This window comes from Drosophila innubila (genome assembly GCF_004354385.1).
Source record: "Drosophila innubila isolate TH190305 chromosome 2R unlocalized genomic scaffold, UK_Dinn_1.0 1_C_2R, whole genome shotgun sequence".
Classification (NCBI taxonomy): Eukaryota; Metazoa; Arthropoda; class Insecta; order Diptera; family Drosophilidae; genus Drosophila; species Drosophila innubila.
In genome coordinates, this window is record NW_022995374.1 from 18,589,724 (window position 1) to 18,605,478 (window position 15,755).

At 38.0% G+C, this 15,755-nt stretch overlaps 6 protein-coding genes across 10 annotated transcripts; 3 read left to right on the top strand and 3 right to left on the bottom strand.

Moving 5' to 3' along the window:
- Positions 1-1,749: 1,749 nt before the first annotated feature.
- On the top strand, positions 1,750-7,052 carry LOC117782813. Of its 2 annotated transcripts, none has more exons than XM_034619857.1 (3): positions 1,750-2,086; positions 2,174-2,240; positions 6,619-7,052. In XM_034619857.1, exons 1-3 carry the CDS (start codon positions 2,024-2,026, stop codon positions 6,969-6,971), a joined length of 483 nt encoding a protein of 160 aa, XP_034475748.1. In that variant the 5' UTR covers positions 1,750-2,023; the 3' UTR covers positions 6,972-7,052. The 2 variants fall into 2 exon arrangements, with proteins under 2 accessions (XP_034475748.1, XP_034475747.1); XM_034619856.1 differs by lacking the exons at positions 1,750-2,086; positions 2,174-2,240 and adding exons at positions 3,184-3,552; positions 3,617-3,677.
- On the bottom strand, positions 3,443-6,368 carry LOC117782812 (aarF domain-containing protein kinase 1). The gene is made up of 4 exons (XM_034619855.1): positions 6,349-6,368; positions 5,030-5,707; positions 4,425-4,976; positions 3,443-4,081 (listed from the first exon to the last, which is right to left on the bottom strand). The coding sequence occupies exons 2-4, from the start codon at positions 5,681-5,683 to the stop codon at positions 3,740-3,742; spliced, it is 1,548 nt and encodes a 515-aa protein (XP_034475746.1). The 5' UTR covers positions 5,684-5,707; positions 6,349-6,368; the 3' UTR covers positions 3,443-3,739.
- Positions 6,991-10,868, bottom strand: LOC117782811 (NEDD4-binding protein 1). Of its 3 annotated transcripts, none has more exons than XM_034619853.1 (6): positions 10,567-10,868; positions 8,720-8,800; positions 8,391-8,603; positions 7,659-8,332; positions 7,378-7,599; positions 6,991-7,321 (listed from the first exon to the last, which is right to left on the bottom strand). In XM_034619853.1, the coding sequence occupies exons 1-6, from the start codon at positions 10,774-10,776 to the stop codon at positions 7,117-7,119; spliced, it is 1,605 nt and encodes a 534-aa protein (XP_034475744.1). In that variant the 5' UTR covers positions 10,777-10,868; the 3' UTR covers positions 6,991-7,116. The 3 variants fall into 3 exon arrangements, with proteins under 3 accessions (XP_034475744.1, XP_034475743.1, XP_034475745.1); XM_034619852.1 differs by having other exon boundaries at positions 7,659-8,335; XM_034619854.1 differs by lacking the exon at positions 10,567-10,868 and adding an exon at positions 8,904-8,957 and having other exon boundaries at positions 7,659-8,335.
- LOC117782815 lies at positions 8,972-10,544 on the bottom strand. The gene is made up of 3 exons (XM_034619858.1): positions 10,001-10,544; positions 9,822-9,940; positions 8,972-9,621 (listed from the first exon to the last, which is right to left on the bottom strand). Exons 1-3 carry the CDS (start codon positions 10,286-10,288, stop codon positions 9,411-9,413), a joined length of 618 nt encoding a protein of 205 aa, XP_034475749.1. The 5' UTR covers positions 10,289-10,544; the 3' UTR covers positions 8,972-9,410.
- Positions 10,869-11,223: 355 nt separating the features above from the next.
- On the top strand, positions 11,224-13,275 carry LOC117785932 (peptidyl-prolyl cis-trans isomerase FKBP8). Of its 2 annotated transcripts, none has more exons than XM_034624208.1 (7): positions 11,224-11,321; positions 11,559-12,128; positions 12,195-12,277; positions 12,334-12,475; positions 12,540-12,707; positions 12,790-13,020; positions 13,081-13,275. In XM_034624208.1, the coding sequence occupies exons 2-7, from the start codon at positions 11,565-11,567 to the stop codon at positions 13,156-13,158; spliced, it is 1,266 nt and encodes a 421-aa protein (XP_034480099.1). In that variant the 5' UTR covers positions 11,224-11,321; positions 11,559-11,564; the 3' UTR covers positions 13,159-13,275. The 2 variants fall into 2 exon arrangements, with proteins under 2 accessions (XP_034480099.1, XP_034480100.1); XM_034624209.1 differs by having other exon boundaries at positions 11,315-11,455; positions 13,081-13,200.
- A 498-nt stretch (positions 13,276-13,773) lies between these two features.
- LOC117785933 (lysosomal aspartic protease) lies at positions 13,774-15,261 on the top strand. Its single transcript, XM_034624210.1, has 2 exons — positions 13,774-14,793; positions 14,854-15,261. The coding sequence occupies exons 1-2, from the start codon at positions 13,879-13,881 to the stop codon at positions 15,112-15,114; spliced, it is 1,176 nt and encodes a 391-aa protein (XP_034480101.1). The 5' UTR covers positions 13,774-13,878; the 3' UTR covers positions 15,115-15,261.
- Positions 15,262-15,755: the final 494 nt, after the last annotated feature.

Genomic DNA, 15,755 nt, shown 5'->3' on the forward strand with positions numbered 1-15,755 from the left:
TTCGTTTCAACTGATTTCAAATCATAATATACGTTTAAAAAACCTAAATATGTCTTTTATTTCACGTGTACTATTACAAATTGGCAATTGAAGAGTTAGAATAAATATGCAAATATTGTTTTTGCTACATTTTATACTACTCTATTTTGCCACAAAAATATTTCCTATAATACTGGGAAAATTCGAAGTCTATCTTATCTTTTAAGTTTGATTAAGGTGTCACAAAGAAATACCCAAGAAATAAATTTAATGAATTTAAAAATCAGCTGAAGATGAGCTGTCGGGCAATACCCACTATATATGTATATTACCCGTAACGAGTCTCGATGAATCCTGAAAACTTCATTACGATCTATTAAAAATCGGAGTTTGCAGAGTCGGATTAAACGAAGAAGAGAGCAGAGCTACAACGTTAACAGATTCCAACGCATTTTTCACTCGTGATTAAGATTTTGGAATACGATCTTTACTACATTTTTAGTAATAAACTGATGATTATGATGTTGTTTCGAAGTTCCAGCTAACGTTAATGTCTTTTACTATACAACGTCAATTTAGAGCCTTAATATTCATACTCCAATCAAAAAATAGGAAATCATTGTCCCGAGTTTGAAAGGTGTATTCCTGATATTCTTTTATGACTTGGTAAGGCCGGCTCTTCAGCACGGTTTTCTGATAAAGGTCTTGTATCAACTGTAGAGGGGGCTGCGTAAGTAGATGCTCTTGGATTACCTCTGCTATTTGCTTGTAATAGTTCCTGATTGATATTATCCAAATAATAATGTGGCTGTAGTCTCAGTACAGCGGCTCTCTCGCTCAGCGGCTCTCTCATCGATCATTGGCGATTGGTCGAAGTAAAACGTACGTTAAACAAAATAAACAAAAGTGCAATGCGTATGTGTACATAATGAGTGTGGGTGTTTGCTGATGGTGGCGGGGTCAAGGGGCAAAGCAAAGATTGGGCATTCCACAGCACTGATAAACCCAAAAGTCAAGCGGCCATTCACTTGAATTAATGGTTAACGACTGCATCGGCTTCTGCTTCTGTGTTGTGGGTTATCAACGGGGGGTTTGGCCTCGTCGGGCAGCACAGGTGTGATGTGGGGTAAAACAGACAAAACGTCTCGTTTGTTGGCGGGTTTGCACAGTGATAACCAAAAGTCATAAACAAGCGACTAAAATGCAATCTGGCTATTGAAGTGGAGAGCCGGAGCAGCAGCGATAACATAATGCCAGGAAAAAAGTGAGCAAACTCGACTAGAAAATACCCTGCAAAATGTGTTATATTCCTCTAAGAAATCGGTCCAGCTTAGACAAAGTTATGATTACAAATTAATGCTTAGGGCTAAATGAATTACAAAACAATAAATAGTTCTTTTAATAATTTTTTTTCGAATTAATTAAATTTATTTTAATATTATATAATAACAAAAAATTAAGCTACCAAACAAATTTAAATTTTTTTAAGAAATTAGTTCAAGCTACCAGCAAACAAAACATTTACGTTTTTGTATCAATGTTACAAAATTGGTAACTGGGACTATAGACAATATTATGTTTATTTGTTTAACTTCTGTTTTTTAATCCGATCGTGATTGAATTTGGATTTCAGATAGACAGCAAGACTCTATGACTTTCCCTTTCCGACACATACGCATGCAGCAAGTGATCATACCCTGTTTTTACTGATTTCATTGGGTGCAGAGTACAATAATACGCAGAGTTATTAAGGTCCATTCGTATTTAGCCAGCCACTTCGAGCTGTTTTAGCCCGCACAATATATTATAATATTACAAAAAAATATGAAATGGTTCATTGTGTATTTTATTAACTGATTAAAATGTAATCAATGCAATTTTGAATACATATACGACAATATCCATTCATATCTTATCGCTGGACATGCGCGAAGGCTTATTGTGAATCATCGTAACAGAAAATAAAGCCAATTATACACATATGTTCAAAGAAATAATTTAAATCAAAAAATAGAAATTAGAAGCGTTAATAAAGGAGCTTAAAATGGATTCAGGCCCTTTGCTAATTGCCTTGGCCATAATATGCTTTTGCCTCTTCATTCTACGCGTGAGTTAATTTAAATAATTATTGTTATTACCTGTTCATAATTATATTAAACACATATGTTGCTAATTCATTGACATTCAATTGCAGACCATGATGATTGCATATCGCTTCTATATGCTCCGACAGCTCAAGGAGGTGGCTCACATCGAGCAAGGTGAGCAAACATAATCGTAAATATTTACACTAGTTTCTTCTACTTGACCAACTTATCTAGAGATGGGGCCTATGTCGTGCTTTTTTTTCGTTACTAAAAATCACAAGAAAAGTCTTATAATTTATCTACTAAAAAAATTTGAAATTTTTCTGTGTTCTCTTTTAAAAATTATTGTATTTTCATTGCTTATGTTGCACGCTATAGGACGTTCTCACGTAATTTAAATATTTTAGACATTTTTCATATTCTTCATAATCTAAAATTATGTTGTGCATCCAAGCAAAATTCAGAAATTTTATACTGTGTATAAGAGGCGTTTCCTTATTGTTCAGTTTAATTTTAACTAGAAAATGTTTTTTAAAATGTATAGTATATCTGCATATATTTTAGTTGTTACCCAAGATTTTTACTAAACCTTTTCAAAATGGCACTAAATGATGTAAATAAATAAATAGTCTGGGAAAATATATTGAACAGTCTCAGCATTCGAAAGCAATTGACAAAAGAACATTAGACATTTATAATAAAGTTTAAGATTATAATATTTGTTGTCGAAAGACCATCTCTATATCGAAAGCATGACAAAATAAAAATTGAGTATTCGAAATAGAAAAGTCGCAATAAATCACAAAAGAAAAAAATTCATGTAGTTTGTGCGACATTTGCACACATTTATCATAGTGCCTCATTAGATAAAGACGATGGTTACCCATTCCACTCCACTCCACCCCTCCACACCTTCACTTCCTTGCAGAAAACAATTGTGCACACCTTGTATGCGATATGTGGTCGGGGAGGAACCCCATACGGAACTTAAGCCCAGGCTAGGCAGTGGTTTTGTCAGTTTTATCAGCTAATGATTACAAAGCAAATATGTGAGCTGTATTCGTGGCCGTGTCCGGGTGAGTGTGTGACCCGTGGATGACTCGGCGCAGACCCATCAATTTTTGGGCTTTAATTTAGTTTGAGCGGACACTTCGAGCGAATCGAGACACGTTAAATAGTTTTGTTTTTTGTATTTTGGAAGTGACTTTCTGCCTTCCTAAAGCGGGCAATCACAAAAAGAATGGCACCCACTGTAGCATCTGTAAATGTGACAACTAGCACCGTGGCCAGCATTCAGCTGAGCTCCGTTTATATAAATAGTACCACTAGCACCACTCTTGCCTATAATGATTACGGTGGTTCAAACAATGCAACCATTTACTGGCCAGATCCAGAACCGGACTATGTATATTTCTATTCGGGCTACGCTTTCTACATTGTGATCTTTGTTTGTTTCGTCGTCATTTTGCCATGTGCTGTGATAATGGTAATATAATCCTATAATCCTCATTAATATACAACTAATCACAACCAATCCACCCCTTAAAAAGAACGCAATGCAGCGCAAGCGTCAGGAGAATGCACGACGTCTAGTCGAGCAGAGGCAACGAGGTAATTTTCCCAACAAATTTGTACTTTAATCAATGTCATGCAATGTCATCCATCATTGGCTGCTAAAGCACCTGCTTCAGGGCCGCCAAAAAGTCAAAATTAATCAGACCCAAATAGAGGTAGTAAATATTAAGTTTAAACAGCTCCCAACGTTCTCCAAGATCTAAACGCCAGCGTTTTGATGCCGCCGTTTGTTGTAGTCGCTGCTCGGCATACGTGGACTGCACACAGCACTTGGACATGGCCCAGAAGGCGGTCATGCGATTCTGTGTACGCAATGTTGACTCAATGCTGCGTATTAGATCATTGGTCTTCAGTATGAGCAACATCTGTCGATCCACCTGCTCCAGCACGTCCGAAATGTGGGGCAGCACCAGCGACGTGTTGCTCTGCAGCGTGTTCTTCTGCAAAACGAATAATGGATTAGAAAATGGTGTAAATTGTTAGCTATACTATAAATATTTTCTTACAAAGGAGCATTGGGAATCCAAAAAATTACTCATTTCAAGTAAAAATAGCTCTAAACGAGTTAAAAGTCTAGTAACGAATGTATATTCAAGTCTCAAGATTTGACGAATTATTTAAATTTAATATATGAAAGCCAAACTATTTCTATTTTATTTTAGAATAGTTTATATATCACAACTTAAAATGTACGAAAGTTTGGGTATTGAATATGCCTTCGTCTTTGGACTTTTACCTTATCTAGAAGATATTTTCATTTGATTAGCAAAGTACAATTCTTACCTCTTCTTTGGAATATTTAACTTTGGTGATGCCCTGCATGAGTGTCTCCCAGGGACGTCCCGTTACCATGCAGACAAATAAACCGTACAGATCACCCGTAATGCCCAGCTGTTCGCTGTGTTCGCGCATCGCCTTGCGATCGACCTTCAGTATGCTCAGCCAGAGTTTGGAGTATTCATAGCGAAACTTATCGGTCAAATTGGCATATAGGCCATGATCGAGTAAAACGATTTCCAATTCATTTTTGGGCGTCTGACGCACCAGAATATTGCCCGGATGTGGATCGCTGTGCACAAAGCCCGTGGAGAAGATCATTTCCGAGTAGAGTTTGCCAATTTTATTGGCCACCGCAAAGGCATCAATTTTGTGACGTTTTATGTAATCCAAATCGGTGACATGACCACCCTCCAGATACTCCATGACCAGCACACGGGATGAACTCAATTCCCAGTAGATTTTGGGTACACGCAGCCAGCTGTATTTCTTGAACTGACTAGCCACCTTCTCCGCATTCTTGCCCTCGTTCAGAAAGTCCAATTCAATTGGCAGATTCTGTGTGGAAGATTTAATGAAATAATATATTTTATTCTCCTTTTAAAACTTACCTTCTTGGATTCCTCCACCAGCCATTGTATCTTAAAGTCGGGAAATATTCGCGCCAGTATTCTGACAGCAATCTCCATGGTCTTCATGTCCACCAGTGAGTTTCCCTTCACATACGGATGCTGCACTTTGACGGCCACAATTTCGCCCGTCTTCAGACGCGCCTTGTGCACCTGGGCCAATGAGGCGGTGCCCAGTGGTTCCCGCTCAAAGCTGTCAAAGAGCTCTTCTGGATCTCGCTTCAAGTCCTGTCTAATGACTTTGTACAGATCCTCTATGGGATTTTGTGGTGCATCCGAGTGCAGCACCTTCATTGTATTGACAAACTCTTTGGGCAACAGATATTCCAGAGCGCCAATATGTTGTCCCACCTTAATATACACTCCCTTATTGGTGCATATCAAATCCAGGAGTTTCTCGGCAGCAATCTTATGCACACGACTCTTCTCCGCCTTGTACTCCGGCGTCGTCTTGTCCCATTCTTTATAATAGAGCTGCCGTTTGTAGGTGAGGGCGACATCAACAACGGCGCTAGCGGAACGCGACAATCGCACAATTCCCAAAGAGTTGAGGTCATAGTCGTTGGTGCGGAGACTCAATGCGGTGCTGACGCTGCCTGCTCCAAGGGCTCCAATTACAAGCACGCGTCGCAGCATTTATGGCAGTTTGAAGGTTTTTAACTGTTTCGGATAGATGACAAAATACAAGTGAATTAGTTTCAAGTGTTTTTGAACTTTGCCCACGTGTGGCCATTGAACCGTTAAGTCAACAGGTTGTCATACAGCTTTAATGTCAATTAACCTTTAACCCCATTAGAATACATTACAAAACTGATAAACAATTCATATGCCCATCATAATGAGCTGACTTTTTGAACCCCCCAAATTACATGTTTGTGGAATTTAGCACTTAACCCTTGGCCGCCAACTTTCACTTATTGGTCGGCATTGCCAATAAGCAAATAGCAAGACTTATTTATTATACTTTTGGCACTATGTTAACAATAATCAATAGACTTTATGTGACCCAAAACCTGTTGCAGCGTGCATTGAGTCATAATTTACATGTGTACATCACTTTCACCATTTTTTGGGCCAACAACGTCAGCAACTGCTTGACTTTATATTACATAAATGTTCAACCTCTTGTGTCTTAATGGTTCTTGTGCAAACAGTTTCGCTTCAAAAGTGCATGCTAACTAAAATAACACGTGCGCGCTTCTTAGTAGCTGCTGCTTACACTTACACTTACACTAAATTAATAAAAACAACTTTTAAACCAACGACCGACGGCCGATTGCGCGCAACTGAACGATACAAACCAGCTGTTCAAGGCATGTACGCTAATCGCGCGCAACTGAGCAAAACAATCAGCTGTTCAAGGCACGTACGCAGCTCGTTCGTGAGATAAATGATATCGATAGCGCTGCGACCACCTTTTTAATATTTTATCGATTGATTAGCCAATAATATCGTACGTTACGCAGAAAATACCAATAATCAAATTTAAAAAATAATTCAGTGAAAATATCGATTTTCTATGCAATATTTGAGTAGTTATGACTCTGTTTTTCTTCATTCTTTCCCTATAGCTCGCCGTGAAATGGAAATTAGCATTGCCAACAACAATCCAAATATAGGCAACTCAGGCGGCGGCAATGGCAGCGTTTCTATACAGACTGAAAACGACATGACCATATTGCCCAAGGGCATGGATTTACCGCCCAGCTATGATGAGCTCAACTACACCAACAATGTAAAGCCACCGGGCAGCCTTGGAGCCTCCATGCTAACCATAACCACCGATTTGGATTGCAGCAACACGAATCTGGCAGCAGCTTTAAACGAGCCGCCACCAGACTATATTGAACCCACAGCAAGTGCCACCACCACCACAACAACAACCACTACGGTTGTGGTTAGTGGCCCCTTGCCCCGAATCTAATTGAATTAATTGTATTAAATTTTTCCTTAAATCTATTATCTTCACTTTTAAACACAATAAACTACACTTTATACAAGAAAACAAAAACTAAACTTCAAACTAAGAAAGGTAAATTAAATTAAATTCAAGAAATAAATTTGTGGAACTAACAACGTAAGATTTCATCCAAAGGTGGTCCAAATCTTCCATAGGGATCTTTGGGGAGTATTAGAATATCATCGCACCAAGAATAGCCAATAACACGATTCTCAATTATCTTCTTAAATGCCGGATTCTCATGTATCAGGTCACGATAGTTATCATTGGACACAACAGCAGCGTTGCGCTCATAAGCCAATTGTAAAATGAAACTGAAAAAAAAAAAACTCTATTAGAAATTATAATGATAATGAATTCTACAACTTACCGATCATCATAGCTAATGCTTTGTTGATTGGGTAAATTTTTACAAGGTGTAAATACTATTTTGTTATCCTTGTGCAGCTGATCGAGCAGCGCAGGATTGGAAGATTTGTGAGGATTGCGACGAAACAATGGAATGACAGCCTTAACATCGTGTCCCATTTTTTGAAAATACTCCACACAATATTTTATACCCTCCGCAGAGAATATGTTGGAGCAGCCATGACTGTTGAATAAATTTAAATTACTATTTAGATATAGGAAAATAATTGTCAGTATTCTCACCCAAAAGCCACATTGCTGCCATCGATGATAATGGGTCGCTTATTCGAGTCGGCTGTGCTGGAGACCTTTGTGCCCGGATTATATGTGTTGCTATTGTAGTTATCCAACTTCTTACGCTCCGTTGTGGTAAACAGGCTTTCATTCATGCGCCTCATAATCTTCGGCGTTGGTTCGGCTTTTACATCTTTGCCTTTCTTAACACGTTTTAGAACTGGCTTTTCGTCAGCCGGAAGTGGTATGAAGTCCTCTTCGCTCTTACAGTCTTGTATAAATATTACACTATCGTCCATCAAATTGTTTGGCTTGTGATCTTCAACACTTTTCATAGGACTACTCGATGTTTCGAAGCTATCATCTATTATAATGCACTTATTATCATTTGACTTATAATCGGTATTTCTTATGGGATAAGAAAAGCCATTGTTCGTAGACCAGGACAATCCGTATTCGCCTATTCTGTCCACAACAAACCGACTACTTGTTGGAATATTATCATTAAGGTCCGTATTTGATTGCCTTGATGCCGTTTCATTGTCACTGGAATCCTCTTCAACGTCTACTTGCTCCACAACTGCATCCAATACAATGCAGTCATCTTCGTCACTGCTCACAATCTCCTCAATTATTTCGCCATCCTCAATTGTTTCGTTCATTCGCATCTTAGAGCCTCCAGCCTGCTGTAATTTTACGAGATATAAGTTGAGCAGACGACACACTTAAGTATTATATTACCTTTTTGTTTAAATAAAACTTTGGCTTTGGCAGTTGCTGTTGCTGTTGAATTTCCAGCTCCACAGCATTTTTAAAGTTCAATTTCCGTTTGGTGCCGCAAGCTGAAGAATTCTTGGGAGAAATTAATGCGCGGCGCTTTAAAGAATTTGCCAGCTTCTGTGTGTAAGTGATTTTATTTTTCTTCTTTTTATTATTAAGACGCTTAACCCGTTTCTGAAATTAAAAATATGTTTTTAAGAACTCTTAAGATTTTTTATCCTCGTTTTCGCCAAAATTGTCAATTTCAAGGATATATAAAAAAAATGTCCTAAAATTTGTGAATAGCATACCTTAACATTCTGATCCTTAATCTTCTGAAAGGGTTGATGTTGCGGCGCCATCCTAGAACTGTCCTTGGTGTTATTTTTAAGCTAATCCCAGATAAGAGATATATGTTATTGACTGTGATTTATGTTTGCTTATGAAAATTTGAAAAGAAAACAAAAGAATTTGTCACTTTTCCTATGTACTTACTGCGATTTTCTATATTTGCATATTGAGTTTCATAATGGTTGCTTTTGAGTAAAACACACTTGTTGTTATTGGTTATATATACACATCGATTTTATTAATATTGATTTGCAGTGTTGACAGGCCAGTTGCTTACGTATATATCAATATATATTTATATTATTTTGTATAAAAGTTGATGTAATTTTGGTTACATTAATGTTTTACATAAATTGTATCTATGGCTAGACATTTAATTGAATTAAAAACGGCAATTAACTAAATTATCGATGGTTTTTGATTGTTTGTAATTTCGGCTAGCTAATGTCCCCAATATTATCACCCTACATGTGAACATTCTTTCACACAGCCAAATCCATCCATCTATGTATTAATTAAATTAAATGGAATATCTCAAGACATATCATGCATATCTATCTGTGTTATGTATATAAAAATGTTGGATTAATAGCCAATTATATGGTGCAGACATAGCCCTTGTCGAACTACTGCAATCCTTTACTGAACCATTTACTGCTTAAGCTCCCTTATCTCATTGCGTATATTGGTGCGTGCCAGCTCCTCGTACTTGTCATGGTATTCTGGAGTGGAGTATATGCATGGTATAATCATTAGAGTTTCCAGCACCTTTACCCTCATCGACTTGTAGGTTTCATCATCCAGATTTGCATACTCGTGTCGCAGCAACTCCGTGTAGTGTTTATACTCCTCCGGTGGTGCGCTGTGCATTACAAAGTTCTTCTTTAGAATCAGTTGCCGAAAACAATAGTTATGAGTTTAAAATTTCACTTAAAAAATACAAATTTAAGGAAATAAAAAGTAAAAATTTCCTTTACGGGTTTAAAAGAATTTGTGTTTTAAAACTCATAACAGTTATGGTTCCTGATTAGTTTCTTTCAAGTGTTTATTTGCATTACATACGCAAGGACAACCAGATCAACATCCTGCAGCAAATTGGCCTCGTCATCATGGGACCAAGTAACTTCATTATCTGGCGTTTTGCGTCCCAGCAAATTGCACACAAGCGACTTGGCATGATCCTATGATGACCAACATACAGTTTTAAGCATTGACATTTTATTGGGTATGTGGTTACTCACATCTTCGATCATTGCATCGCGACAGAACTCCTCAAATACCTCGCAATTCTCCTGCACACAGCTGCGATTGCCATCAAAGTGATAGTACTGGAAGAAGGCGGCCAGTGCAATGCTGGGAGCACAGTCGGACAGATGGGAATGCTTGCGCTGCATCATCTCCTGCCAGTTGTGATAAGCGCGCGTTGGACTGTCCACACTCAAGTGCTCCTCGATGCGTGCATACCAAGTGTTGCTTACATCCTCGGGCACATCATAATGAGCGCAAACATTTCTCCAAATTTGCTCCATTTCTTTAGTTTATTATTTACACTTTTTTTAGGTGGAGCTAGTTTCACTTTTTGGCCACTTGAACGTTACACAAAATTCGCGATGATTCAATTTGCTGGAAATTGTATCTGGAACTCGCACAAAATTTTCACAACTTTTTTTTCTTGTGATTTCAGGGACTTGGCGTCTGCGCAGTTTTCCGACTGCACATTATACCGTGGCACCCCCAAGTCCCCCAAAACAAGCCGAAGCATATAATTTGAAACTAGAAACAATCAAACAACATTTATAATGCTTACATTGATGTGGTGCAAAGTTGTGGAAACAGGAAATGCAGTTGAAATTGCAAGTCCTGTTGCTGCTTCTGATGCTTGACACGTGCTTGCCGCTGGAAGCAAATTTGGCGCTTTCTTAGATTTGCGCGGGGCATTTATATGCTTTAGATTCTTTTGACGGTGCTTATGCTTAATAGCCTTCTTTACTGATCGGCTTTTATTTCTTTTACCCATTGTTGAAGTAAAAATAGTGGCAATAAATTCAACTTACAAATTGTGCTGCGCAAACAAACAAAAGGTTCACAGCTGATGGGCGCTGCCACCTTGTAAAAGATGTTTCTTATCGATAGACGATATCCATCTATGGTACTTTCTTCCATAGCGACATCGAAAGTCTTGCGGCCCTAGTCAAATGAAATCTTTATTTAAATTTAGGTGAATAAAAACTTCAAAATGCAATAACTTTGAAATTAATTAATAATTTGATGAAAATTTAAAATTCGAAATTAGATAAAATTAAGGAAAACATTTTTATGTAGGTTTAAAGTTCGTCACCCCTCGGGGAGGAAAGTTACCAAATTTAAATTTAAAAAAATAAAAATATCACAAAGTCGACAAAGTTTTAACAAATTTTCTGCAAAAATTTAAAAAATTCTAGCTTCAAATGAAGAAATTAAAAAAAAGGTATTTTGTAGAAAGTTTTCTATTTGCCCTGAAATGGTACAACTTGCCAGACTGGGAATTTCTGCTTGTGTAAGGTGGCAGCACTTGTAAAACAAGTAAGTCATTTCTTAATCTTAATTTTTACATTATTTGTTAACATAAGTTATTTGTTACGAAAATTGTCAAATTGAAACGGTGTGAAAACCGTTTTAAAGATTTCAACGTAAAACCTGACACCGCTGTGGGAGCAGTAAGTCAATATAACAAATAGAATTGCTTTTATTTTATGCGAGTATCGCCTCATTTGTTGCCCTTTGTTCCATGTTTCAACATTTCACACTTTTACATGACAGGTAAAAATGGACGTAGAAAAGTCAAGTAGCAGCTCTTTTGAGGACCTAACCAATGCCGAGGACACGAAGGACATACGTGCAGCACAGGTGGCCACAAGTGTCGCCGATTCACTAGCTGAAACTGCGGCGGCAATCAAAAAAAATGTTGACGATAACGATGACAACGCAAAGACGCAAGAAGTAAAAGTTGAAGATGATGACGAGGAAGCAGAAGCGGAAGAGGGAGAGTGCGAGGGAGAGGAGGAGATTGAGTGTGATATCTTGGGCAATAAACAGCTGATAAAGCGCATCATTAAAAAGGCACCCGTCAGTGCACAGCGTCCTAATCGCGGTGATTTGGTCACCATCACATTCACCGGTAAACTGGAAGATGGCACCATTGTGGAAAAGGAGGAGAACTTCCAATGCCACGTAGGTGATTATGAGGTGATTCAGGGATTGGACATGGTGCTGCCAATGATGCATGTGGGCGAACTGGCGCAAATTTCAGTTGATCCCCGTTTCGGTTATGGTGCTCTGGGCCTTAAAAAGGAAAATACTACTGAAACCATCGTAGCACCAAATGCTCATGTAAGTCAATAAGCAACATAATTTAAAAAACATATATTGATTCAACTGGCAACTTGCTTATATCAGCTTATCTACGATGTGGAACTGTTGGATGTCAAGTACGAAGACTTTAAAGATCTAAAGTCATTCGATATACTACGCAAATATGGGTAAATTCATAAATTCCTTTTATTGACACTAGCTAACAAAGATAAATCATTTACAGTGCTCGAAAAAAAGAACGCGCCAATTACTTTTACAAACGTGTGGAATACAATAATGCTATACATCTCTACAGACGCGCCCTGGATTACTTGGATAATCGCGATGGTGATCCGGATGCCGAGTTTGACAAAGAAGATTTAAAGGCAAAACTTGCTTTATTATAAATTAATTCAAATTATTTTATATACTTTTTTTTTAAACATACAGTTAAGCAACAGTGATTTGCAAACTCTTTTGGAGGATCGTCTCATTGTCTATAATAATCTGGCTATGGCCCAAATCAAAATTGGCGCCTTTGACGTCGCGCTTCAATCTGTGGAGCATGTGCTGCGGTGCCAACCCAACAATCCAAAAGCATTATATCGCAAGGGCAGAGTAAGTTTCATTCATTCATTCATGGTGATTAAATCACCATTACACTGGTTTTTTAACCCTTTAACCTCTCTAATTCTGCTAGGTGCTCGAGGGCAAGGCAGATACGCAGGGTGCTATTAAGCTATTGCAGAAGGTGGCCACATTGGAACCAGACAACCGCGCTGTTCAATCCGATCTGGCACGACTTTTTATTAAAGCTCGACGCGAGGAACACAACGAAAAGGAAATGTATCAGAAAATGTTGGGACAGGCCAAGAAAATGGAACAAACAACAGCTGTTAGGCAAAAAACGCCGTTGGTGGATAACTCCAAGGTATGCACAAATTAATTCATAATCAGAATAACGTAATTAAATATTAAATCTTGTTTCTAGCTAAAGCTTCTTGGCTTCTTAATGGGTACCATATTAATTGGTGTCGCTGGCGTTGCTATTTATCGTTATAAGTACTGAAGAAAAAAAACATAAATATTGTAATTGGATCTACTGAGAGTACTTTAAGCAATTTAAATGCATTTTTGAAAATGGTACACATACATAAAACGAAATTATTAATGTTGGAAACGGAAACGATGGTTGCTTACTTCTAATGATGACTTTTGTTGTGTAACTAATTAATTTACTTTCAATTAGTAATATTAGGTCAAATGCTATGGTTTTTTTTGGATCATTTTTACTTTAAATCCTAATTTTAATCAACTTTTTGCGAAATATACATACAATTATCCAGTCTTTTTGAACAATATAATGTACAAACTAAGAGCTTGTGAAGCATTAATATTATTTAACAATATCCAACACTTTGTGTTGTACTACCAACTCTACTAACGGTTATGTATAGTAAAAAATCCCGATTCATTCATTACATTCATTACAGCAGGGCTGCCAACTTCTTAAAAAAAAATTAAATTGTGCGCCTTTTGCAGTTTTTGGTCTTTTCGTAGCAGGGTGGCAACATGAGTTGGATTCCATCGATACAAAATATATTGGTCGATTGTGCGATGTAATTTTACCAAAAGCGTTTCGGCAAATTTGGTACATTTTGTTTGCTGAATCATTTTCGCAGCGCCGCAACAGTTAATTAACTTAACCAGAATCAGTCGATCTATCTGTCTAATTGTGTGGTTGACTTAATTTCACAAGTTATTGCGATTTAGTTGCTTGCAGTGAAACATGCAGAAGTCTCTGCTGCTGTTGGCCCTTTGTCTGTCCGTGGCCTGGGCCACCGATTCGAATTCGAATGCGAAAATCTTGCGTGTGCCGTTAAATAAATTTCAATCGGCTCGCCGGCATTTCGCTGATGTAGGAACTGAACTGCAGCAATTGCGAATTAAATATGGCAGCGGTGATGCACCTGAACCACTGTCCAATTATCTGGACGCTCAATATTATGGACCCATATCGATTGGTTCGCCGCCGCAGAATTTCAAGGTAGTTTTTGATACAGGGTCATCCAACTTGTGGGTGCCCTCGAAGAAATGTCACCTGACCAACATTGCGTGTCTGATGCACAACAAATACGATGCCACCAAGTCAAACACTTATGCCAAAAACGGCACCGCATTCGATATACACTATGGCTCGGGCAGTTTGTCCGGTTACCTGTCCACGGATACGGTCAACATTGCCGGACTCGATATCAAGGGTCAAACATTCGCCGAGGCGTTGAGTGAGCCAGGTTTAGTCTTTGTTGCAGCCAAATTCGATGGTATTCTCGGCCTGGGCTACAGTTCCATATCTGTGGATGGAGTGAAGCCGCCGTTTTATGCCATGTACGAACAGGGTCTCATTTCCCAGCCGGTGTTCTCCTTCTATTTGAACCGGGATCCCAAGGCACCAGAGGGTGGCGAAATCATATTCGGTGGCTCGGATCCCAAGCATTACACCGGTGATTTCACCTATTTGCCAGTCACACGCAAGGGATATTGGCAAATTAAAATGGATTCGGCCCAAATCAATAATGTGGAGCTGTGCAAAGGTGGCTGCCAGGTGATTGCCGATACAGGTACTTCTTTGATTGCAGCACCCGCTGCTGAGGCGACCTCCATCAATCAGGCCATCGGTGGCACACCCATTGTGGGTGGTCAGGTATGGAATATTCACATCAACTAACTTTACCAATATACCTTTATATCATTCTGCTTTTAGTATGTGGTCTCCTGTGATATGATTCCCAATCTGCCGGTTATTAAGTTTGTCTTTGATGGCAAAACCTTTGAATTGGAGGGCAAGGATTACATTCTACGTATCGCACAGATGGGCAAAACCATTTGCCTTTCTGGTTTCATGGGCATGGACATTCCTCCACCAAATGGACCCCTTTGGATTCTAGGCGACGTCTTCATTGGCAAATACTACACCGAATTCGACATGGGCAATGATCGTGTGGGATTCGCCAATGCCAACTAGAGCATGAATCAAAACTTCAATTATTATATTCTACTTATACTATATGCTATATCAAAATGTGAACATTTTGCAATTCGATAGACTTTTTTTTTGTCATCTGTGAATTAAACGAAGGCAATTATTACTGTACTATATACTATAAACAAATTCGCTTTGTTTGTTTTTATTGCTGTTAGTCATGCGAGTGGATGTTTTGTTTACTTATCAGGCTGCCAATTATTTTTGCTTTTACTTTTGTCGCCTCTTTCTCTTTTTTTAATACCTATTATCAGTTGAACAACGACCATCAACTGTTTCACAAAAATAAAAACAATATGTACATATATAATTCTATACACAAGTATACAGTGCAAGCATTAAAATAAGCTTTGCTGATAGCAAAAAGCTTTATATAAATATATGTCCATTTTATTTTACACTAAGCGACAAAGATTCTAAGACTAAAAACAGAAACTTTTCTAATTATGCTTCAAAAATTAGTTTTATTAAGTTTTAGGGATTAGAAGGGAAACAAAGAGAAACAAAAATTTGGAAATTTTTATAAATCTTCAACAAATTTTAAATTATTTATGAGTAGGAAATTCCTTATAATATAAAATTTTATAGATTAAAAACAACACAAGGAGTAGGTTATTTACCTT

Excerpts from the sequence above, each read along its gene's own strand:
- LOC117785933 (XM_034624210.1), top strand. The coding sequence starts at position 13,879 with ATGCAGAAGTCTCTGCTGCTGTTGGCCCTTTGTCTGTCCGTGGCCTGG. Across the intron at positions 14,794-14,853 it reads CACCCATTGTGGGTGGTCAG|TATGTGGTCTCCTGTGATAT; the intron begins GTATGGAATATT and ends TTCTGCTTTTAG.
- LOC117782811 (XM_034619852.1), bottom strand. The coding sequence starts at position 10,776 with ATGGGTAAAAGAAATAAAAGCCGATCAGTAAAGAAGGCTATTAAGCAT. Across the intron at positions 7,600-7,658 it reads GGCAGCAATGTGGCTTTTGG|TCATGGCTGCTCCAACATAT; the intron begins GTGAGAATACTG and ends TTTATTCAACAG. Across the intron at positions 7,322-7,377 it reads AGCATTAGCTATGATGATCG|TTTCATTTTACAATTGGCTT; the intron begins GTAAGTTGTAGA and ends TTTTTTTTTCAG.
- LOC117782813 (XM_034619856.1), top strand. The coding sequence starts at position 3,307 with ATGGCACCCACTGTAGCATCTGTAAATGTGACAACTAGCACCGTGGCC. Across the intron at positions 3,553-3,616 it reads TGCCATGTGCTGTGATAATG|AACGCAATGCAGCGCAAGCG; the intron begins GTAATATAATCC and ends CCCCTTAAAAAG. Across the intron at positions 3,678-6,618 it reads AGTCGAGCAGAGGCAACGAG|CTCGCCGTGAAATGGAAATT; the intron begins GTAATTTTCCCA and ends CTTTCCCTATAG.
- LOC117782815 (XM_034619858.1), bottom strand. The coding sequence starts at position 10,288 with ATGGAGCAAATTTGGAGAAATGTTTGCGCTCATTATGATGTGCCCGAG. Across the intron at positions 9,941-10,000 it reads GCGATGCAATGATCGAAGAT|GATCATGCCAAGTCGCTTGT; the intron begins GTGAGTAACCAC and ends TGGTCATCATAG. Across the intron at positions 9,622-9,821 it reads GTTGATCTGGTTGTCCTTGC|CGCACCACCGGAGGAGTATA; the intron begins GTATGTAATGCA and ends TGTAATGCACAG.
- LOC117782812 (XM_034619855.1), bottom strand. The coding sequence starts at position 5,683 with ATGCTGCGACGCGTGCTTGTAATTGGAGCCCTTGGAGCAGGCAGCGTC. Across the intron at positions 4,977-5,029 it reads TGGTGGAGGAATCCAAGAAG|AATCTGCCAATTGAATTGGA; the intron begins GTAAGTTTTAAA and ends TCTTCCACACAG. Across the intron at positions 4,082-4,424 it reads TTAAATATTCCAAAGAAGAG|AAGAACACGCTGCAGAGCAA; the intron begins GTAAGAATTGTA and ends TTCGTTTTGCAG.
- LOC117785932 (XM_034624208.1), top strand. The coding sequence starts at position 11,565 with ATGGACGTAGAAAAGTCAAGTAGCAGCTCTTTTGAGGACCTAACCAAT. Across the intron at positions 12,708-12,789 it reads CATTATATCGCAAGGGCAGA|GTGCTCGAGGGCAAGGCAGA; the intron begins GTAAGTTTCATT and ends TAATTCTGCTAG. Across the intron at positions 13,021-13,080 it reads CGTTGGTGGATAACTCCAAG|CTAAAGCTTCTTGGCTTCTT; the intron begins GTATGCACAAAT and ends TCTTGTTTCTAG.